The 9,002-nt window shown below is 34.9% G+C and overlaps 1 protein-coding gene across 1 annotated transcript in view; it reads left to right on the top strand.

Annotated features, from left to right (window-relative positions):
• The window catches only part of LOC106462697, a 32,126-nt gene extending 29,142 nt beyond the window's left edge, over positions 1-2,984 (top strand). The window contains exon 3 of the mRNA XM_013922642.2: positions 2,326-2,984. Within this exon, the coding sequence (XP_013778096.1) occupies positions 2,326-2,430 (105 nt within the window). The 3' untranslated portion in view covers positions 2,431-2,984. The remainder of the gene's footprint in view (positions 1-2,325) is intronic.
• The last annotated feature ends 6,018 nt before the right edge of the window (positions 2,985-9,002 follow it).

Below are 9,002 nucleotides of genomic sequence, written 5' to 3' on the forward strand. Positions count from 1 at the left end.
CCCAAGAGTTGGCGGTGGGTGGTGATGACTAGCTGCCTTCCCTCTAGTCTTTCACTGCTAAATTAGGGGCAGATAGCGCAGATAGCTCTCGTTTAGTTTTGCGCGATATTCAAAACAAACCAATAGTTTCCCCCCGGATATTTTCCACTAGAAATAAACAAGTACTGGCTTTTCTAATGAACGTATTTATGTATGGTAGAGCTCTGGATTTTGGAGCCGACAAACCGAATCTGAGTCCGTGCGATGCCATAAGTTATTTTCAACCCTTAAAGATGAGTGTGCTTTGTAAGAGTGACAGTCAACCTCTTAGCGTAGGTGATGAATGTTAATGATGCTAGCTGCCATTCTTCTGGTCAGTAGTACAAAATTATGGATGACAACAGATAGTTTTACAAGCTTTGCAATAAATGCAAGTAATAATAATTGTTCATTGGTTGTTCCACAGACATCAAGTAATAATAATTGTTCATTGGTTGTTCCACAGACATTAAGTAATAGTAATTGGTCATTGGTTGTTCCACAGACATTAAGTAATAATAATTGGTCATTGGTTGTTCCACAGTCATTTTCTTCTAGAGACAAGTGATCAATGGTTTTCTATTGACGTTTTTTTCTTTCTGCTTAGAGATAAGGGATCAGTGGTTCTTTTAGCCAATGGATAATCAAACTATCAGCCAGTCTTCTTCTTTTGACATTTTTGTTTAAAGGTAAATGATTGTGATACTTCTACAGACATCTTAGTATACAGTGGTTCATATGTAGGCTTTCTCTATACAGGTAAGTGATCATTTTTATATAGAGTTAAGTAACCAGTGGGTTTTCTCTACGGAAATTTCTATCTATAGAGCTAAGTGAGGAGTGTTTTTCTATGGATATTTTTTATCTATAGAAGTAAGCCATCAAAAGTCTTGTATGGAGGTTTTTATCAATAGAGGTAAGTGATCAATATTTTTCTGTGGAGATTTTCAGTCTATAGAGATAGATAATCAATATTGGAAGATTTTTAATTTGTATAGGTAAGTGATCAATATTTTTTATGGCGATTTTAAATATATAGACTAGTTTGGCTGTTGTTAAGTACAAAGCTACATAATGAGTTAGCTGTGCTCTGCCAACCACGGGTATCGAAACCCAAATTATAGCGTTGTAAGCCTGCAGAGTTACCACTGACCCACTGGAGGCAAATGTATAGATGCAAGTGATTAGAGATATTTCTACAGACATTTTGTTTCTCTATGTAGATTTTTATCTATAGAAGTAAGTGATCAGTTATTTCTCTATGTACATTTCTATCTAGGGGTGATCAATTAATGATTCTTTAAGGGATGTTTCTTTATAAAGCAATAATATAATTAGAACTCTTTTATCTAAAGGAGCGTTTCGTGTGTAAAACAGATGTCCAGTGATTATTCTATTAACCTTGTTGTCTATAGACAGATGATTTGTCTAATTCTGTTACTGAAGCTGCACTTTAAATACTTCAAATGTTCTAAGTAAACCTAATATTTCCTAAGTCCTCGCATTTACGTGTAAGTAAAATAACCGCAATAGGTCTTAAAAGTATATTAACGAGTTACACACAATGTTACAGTCTTGTTAGACCAAAAAGGAGAACCTTAAACCTGAATATAGTACAGTCTTAATAAACCTTTTTTATGTTATGAAAAATAACGTATAATATAGCAAACACAACACGCATCCTTCAAAGTGCATTAAATAAATAATTTACCTATTTTTAGCATTTTGAAAACATCTATAGCTTTTAATTGTTTATGGACTTTATGTACAGCTCATTCACTCTGTAGAATTATTCTATTTGTTGTTTATCCATATCACCAGCTTTAGGAAAGTGTATATGATTATCTATATACATGATTTTTATTTATTTATATTAATTACTGTTAAGTTACAGTACTAATTGTGGGATACCAATATTTCTTGACCTTTGACCTCGTCCTCTGACAGAAAGACGACTTCACTGTACACAACTATTTTCCATGTTTGCATGAGCTAAGTAGCCAGGTCAGATACTTCAAGGTTCACGTATAGCTATTTCTAATTCAGACCTGTTAATCAGAGGGAAGGCAATTAGTGAGTATCATCCTCCGCTTACCAGGCTGTTGTTAAATAAATACCAGTATTCGCTGTCATTTTTATAATGTACACACAGATGAATGTACAGAGCGTGGGCAGCGACATATCGCGGGCTTGAACTTCGGACCTTGCGATCCACAGACCGGTCATCTCTTTTAATTCTATTAAAATCTGTTTATTCAGTGTGCGTATTCATAACATAACGAGAGTTACTGTTTATGTTTATTTTAGCCCGAGATCTGTGAAGTGGAAGTATCTGAGTCGGTGAAAAAAGGAAAAATAGAGAGATCTCTGCTTCGATCAGCTTGCTTACAGGTGGAGGAACTAATGGAATGAAAAAACCAGTGAAACAGCTTTGATGAGACAACTGGAACCAAATATACCCAGTACCAGTAGTGTGTGTGCCTTCCGAGCGGCGGACGGTGAAAATAAAGGCATTTTGTACGTAGTTGTGACTGTATATTATCATAGCACGTAATCTATAATTAAACCTATAGTACTATGACGTAGTTTTTATTTCTTTTGCTTTGTTTTGTGTGAATAAATTAAATAATACTTCTTGTTCGAAGACAGTGTTGCCCATAGATGAATTTATACAGTATTCAGTTCTGTTCACTAAGTTAATGAACACACTATTAAATGTTTGTGTCACATACATATATATATATATCGTTGTTTTTATTGTCAACAAATGAGAACTGATCATTGCCATTACTAGAATAGTTAGCGGAAACTTGATATAACCAAAATGTTAGATTTATTGCAAAAAAAAAGTTTTTCAAAGTCATGAACGAACAGTTTTGTTCAAGATTCGTACTTAAAATTGTGGATGATGTACATATCTATTTCTTCGGTCACATCTTTCATGTATGTCAGTTAAAAGAAATTAATAAATTGGGATATGTAAAAAAAGAACTATTTGTCTTCAATGAATTTTAATGAAAAAATAAGTTCACTAGCTTACAGTTTTTCATGAAATATTTAAATAACACCCCAATTTTGCTTTCCATTGCTGTATAAATGTTATCATAAAAGTAAAACTTCTAAAAACAAATACATACTGTTATTATATATGCACGTATAACAGCTATATCTACAAAATAAACTTACATTTGATTTTAAATAATTAGTTTTTGCATCATTAACACTTTTCCTACAAAATATGGGCACGTTCTCCATTATAACATTATCAAAATGTAGACGGAACACCTTTGTCTGATAAATACACATGTGTTTACTAATATCAGATAGCGCCTTTCTTCACAAATTATACGTAACTTTGTTTTAAGGTTACCAGGTATATATATACATATGTTCTTATATATATATATATACTGACGTCTATCTTCACAAAATACACACACACGTTTACTGTAACGTTATCAGACATATACGACCCCCCCCCCCCAGTGGCACAGCGGTATGTCTGCGAACTTATCACATTGGAAGCCGGGTTTCGATACCCGTGGTGGGCAGAGCACAGGTGCACAGTTTGCCCATTATGTAGCTTTGTGCTTAACTACAGACAAATATATATATATACACATTAACACCTCTCTCCACAAAATACACACACATTTATTCTAACGTTATTAGATGTGTCCACTCAGTGCCTTTCTCACAAACTAGTCATATATTTAAACACTACCCTCTCTCTACAAAGCACACATAAGTTTTTCCAAAATTACCAAAATGCTCATGCAACGACTCTCCGTCTAGAAACCACATGTACGTTTTTTCTAATGTTATCAGAATACACACGCAACGATTCTCTCTCTACAAAACAGACGTACGTTTTTTTTCTAATGTTATCAGTATACACATGCAACGATTCTCCCTCTACAAAACACACGTACGTTTTTTTTCTAATGTTATCAGTATACACATGCAACGATTCTCCCTCTACAAAACACACGTACGTTTTTTTTTCTAATGTTATCAGTATAAACATGCAACGATTCTCCCTCTACAAAACACACGTACGTTTTTTCTAATGTTATCAGTATACACACACAACGATTCTCCCTCTACAAAACACACGTACGTTTTTTCTAATGTTATCAGTATACACACGCAACGGCTCTCCCTCTACAAGACACACGTACGTTTGTTTTTCTAATGTTATCAGAATACACACGCAACCCTCCGCTCTCTACAAAATACAAGCCTCATCTTAGAAAAACTTAAGTAACACACGTTGACTTCACGAGTATAAAGCTTTCACTTAACTTGAAAATGATTGATCGTTTTCTCTTCCTAATTATTCAAAATACGTATATAATTATAATATTATTAATTTCATAAAATCCTAATATTAAAACGTGTTTTTTATTGTAGTGATTTTAGAGCTATGACATTTTGTGTATTTTTTCTGTTAATATTAAAATTAAAAACAGAAGACGTGAAGTGTTTTTCTTCCATTGGGAGGTATATAATCATTCAAGATTTATTTTTCCTAAAGGGCTGTTTGTACCTGTGACGTTTATTTCTTCACGCTTTTGTAACGTCAAATTCCTTCGAGAACTACATATATATATATATATATGTTGGTGGTTTATTTCTCTGAAGACAGTCTAATTATCTGTATGAATTATATTTCTCACTAGGGTGACATATATTGATATCTGTGAGGTTTGCTATCGTTTGTAATTACATATCTCCATGAGGTTGATCTATGCAAACATCAAACAACAAGACCAATCCAGAGCAACTTCATCATCGTCAAAATTAGAGCTATGGTTACGGGTGAAAACCTTCCGTCAGTGATTTCCAATTCTCTTCCATGCTAGCGTTAATTCTCTACTCTTAAACAATGAACTACACAATTTATAGTCAGTAAGAATTAACTGAATCGCTGTCAAAACCAAGATAAAAAAGGAAACCTACTCTCATTTCCGACTCCACTGCTTCATCCAGTTGACTTTTCTCCTTGGTTTTTGTTGGTGTGGTTCCAACTTCAAACTCTTCTTTCACTGTTGGGTTTCGATTCCTAACGACTAATGAATCCCACTCCTGACACCATTTTGTTACCACTTGCATTTTGCCTTCCCTTCTCTTATTTGTTAACTTTATTTAGACTAGTCTTTTTATTTTCTTTGAACTCTTGTTTTTTTATACTCCTTTCTTAAGCCCACACTGATCCAGTCCCTTTCTTTTTGACCTTGCACCTATTTCTCGTATATCAGATTATAAAGTTACATAACCATAGCAGGATTGTAGTCTCCATACCGGCTGAACTAGAAAGGCAGCCGAGGTAACCGCTCATTCCAACAATTTTCTAATGAGTTAGAGTACTGTAATTCCCTTAATTTCTTAGAGATTGACTAAAGACCGACTGCTTTCTCACACTCTCCCCACTTCAATCGATGTTTCCTTACATCTAACTTCATAACATGATCCAAAAGACCACTGCATTAAAGCGGGACACATCTCATCGCACCCTTAACAACATTTTAAACAAGGATCTTACGTTTGCGAAACTTCCAACCATAATTCAAAATCAACGGCTGTTTTCCCGAGAAAGATTTGTTTTGAATTTCGCGCAAAGTTACACGCAAAAGGTGACTAAAGAAATTAAATCACAGCAATCCAATTCGGCTACACCTGTCAAGTTCATATAACTTTAATGAAACTTTCATACCTTTAGTTGTCGAGCAAGTACATTAAAGGGTCGATCTGTGAAGAGTTTCTCAAGACGTATGGTGTGACATTGACCTCGCAGAAGCTTGTTACAATGGAAAATGTGGTGTTGGATGATAGTGTATAATCATGACCATCGGGTTGAGTACGATCGACGATGGAATAATTTCCAAGGACAACATGGAAATGAAACATCATTCTTATAAATGAAATTAGCCCTCACTGTACCTACATAAAGTTTACTGACTGTTAATATAACTTAGTATGATAGCATGATAAACCAAATATATATTAAGACACTAAGTAATGACATATTGTAATGCAGAGTGATTCATCTACAAGCTCGAATGCAGACCTTAAGAATGCTACAGAAAATGTCACACTAACTGATTATCTTTGCATTATTAAGGTAATGTTTCCACAGTGATGAAGATTTACCTATTTATTCTGTGTAGTGAAAGGGGGAATGAGACTGAAAGATAAATGTCGTAGGTAATGCTTGAGGTAGCTCTTGTTAATTATTCTTCAGTGTAATCCTACCCTCGTAAATATCCTGCATACACGGTAAGTATCTTACGCAAAGACGTCTAAGAACTTTGCTTTTAACAGTTTCTCTTTAACTTAGAAAATATTGTTTCATTTTATGTTCTCTTTTCTTTTTGGTTTGAAAGTCGTTTCCTATATAAACGTATGTGGGTTTTATTTCTTATAAAGGGCTTCTGTAGAATTCTTTTAGAGTGGGTAGCTCCATGTTAACATTTACATTCTCCCATTATTGTAAATAGAAGTTTTAGTACATCAGGAAACAAAATATTCGAGTTCGTTTCTGAAATGACAAATGTTGTATGATATCATATAAAATACATATGTTTTATTTGCAGTGCTTTTTAGTATAATCTCTGTTAAAAAAATACAATACTTCTGAGTACAGTTTCTGTCAGTATAACTTTCTAGTATATTCTTAGTTACAAAGATGTACGGTGCTTTTAGCTCAATCTGCGTTAGAAATATACTTCACTGAGAATATAGTTTTGTTTTGATGCCTTTATGTATAAGACGTACTTTTACACTCGAAAAAAGTTTATCATAATGGGATCATGTTAAACCATCAAACCTTCAACTTAAGTTTACAGCATATGTTATATAAACATTATAGAAACAGTCAGCAGGATGTGAGTACACGCACACACACACACATATGTATGTATTTAGAATCTCTAAGATTATTATGATGTCTGTGCAACGTCTTTATTGCTTCATCCTTGTACTAACCTGATCTCAACTTTCACAGAGCTGAAGAACATCACCTGCTTACGTTTTACCAAACCCTTCACACCGTATCCTTAATTGTACACTACTAATGATCAGTACGAGTGAGTGCTAAACAGCTAGATAAGATTGAAAATATAGAAAACACCTGTTTAAGACTGATCATAGAGTTTAATTCCTTTACTCCCATTAAGGCTCTATTATATCTGCCAGTAAAGATTGAATAGAGGGTGAAGCGGAAAACGACTGTCAGCACGTAATTGAAGACCATGGTGGACAGTCAGCTGTCATCATTAGCCACAGATGGTTCGTACACCACATATAGCGAAGAGCTTGTTGAGTGTTCAACGTCTCGTGGAACAACAATATTCTGCATAAGGCTGGAGGACCATGAAGATTCTCACAAGCAGTACGAGGATGGAACTGGAAGCTATAAAATAAACAAATAATATATGCCACCGACATAATGTATGTAAGTCAAATTCAGAGTGGTTGGCCCCCAGATGAATAGTGTGGCAGAAAGCATTAAAACTACATGGTAATTTGATCACTTGGGCGTTTGTGTCAGAGCATACATGTATAAAGATAAAAGAGAAAGCTAACAAGCTCGCAAATCCATCATAAATATATTAGCAGGATATCGACCTCCTCTGCTTGAAATATTTAGGGCATAAACAAATGTGAAAGGTCTTTATCAACGTTGAGAGGGATTTAGACTGTCTGAAATGGAAGGTCTTTATCAACGTTGAGAGGATTTAGACTGCCTGAAATGGAAGGTCTTCCTCAACGTTGAGAGAGATTTAGATTGTTTGAAATGGAAGGTCTTCATCGACGTTGAGAGGGATTGAGACTGTTTGAAATGAAAGGTCTTCATCAACTTTGAGATGGACTTAGACTGTTTGAAATCAAAGCACCATAAGGTTTAGCTAAGAAAACCAAAATGTTTGGAACGTTACACAACCAGGAGGCTACTGGCAACATCAGTAAACGAATTGTCCTCTACCCCTGCAAGGTAGCTGTCCTCCACGTAACCCTGAGATTGTACACCTAGTGCTAAACTCAACATGATTATAACGAAACACATCAGTAAACGAATTGTCCTCTACCCCTGCAAGGTAGCTGTCCTCCACGTAACCCTGAGATTGTCACCTAGTGCTAAACTCAACATGAATATAACGAAACACATCATGCTGTGATTGAAATATCATGGTTCTTTTGGATAAAGTATGAACAGCCTAGTAAAGGAAAAGTTTACCTTTAATGTTATTCTACTCCTTCAATCTAGTAATCGAACTGAACCTTAAATATTATCAGATCTGTTTCAGGCTAGTAAGGTGGAACTGCTTGTTAAATATTATCAGATCTGTCTTAGGCTAGTAAGGCGGAACTGTTCGTTAAATATTATCAGATCTGTTTCAGGCTAGTAAGGTGGAACTGCTTGTTAAATATTATCAGATCTGTTTTAGGCTAGTAAGGCGGAACTGTTCCTTAAGTATTATCAGATCTGTTTCAGGCTAGTAAGGTGGAACTGCTTGTTAAATATTATCAGATATGTTTTAGGCTGGTAAATATACTAAGCGCCTTAAATATTATATTAACTGTTTCTAACTTGTAAGAACTTACCACGCCTTAAATATTATTATTGTTTTTGTTTCACCCTATTAAAGTGGAATTGTATCTTAAATATTATCATACACGTTTCAGTTTAGTTCGACTGAACCATCCCTTAAAAATTATCATGCCCATTTTATTCTGGTCCGGACAAAACATATCTTAAATATTTTCAGGTCTACTGCAGGCTGGTAAGCACTCTTAGTGTTACCAGGTATACTGCAGGCTGGTGACCGCTCTAGGTGTTACCAGATCTGCTGCAGGCTGGTAAAGCAGGACTGTCGCTTCAGTGTTTTCATAATGCTTTCAATAATTATCTTACCTTCCATAAATATTATAATGCCCATTTCAGTCTAGTATATGAGGCTGCACCGTGCTATAAGCATTTC

Source organism: Limulus polyphemus, unplaced genomic scaffold (assembly GCF_000517525.1).
Source record: "Limulus polyphemus unplaced genomic scaffold, Limulus_polyphemus-2.1.2 Scaffold1227, whole genome shotgun sequence".
Taxonomy (NCBI): domain Eukaryota; kingdom Metazoa; phylum Arthropoda; class Merostomata; order Xiphosura; family Limulidae; genus Limulus; species Limulus polyphemus.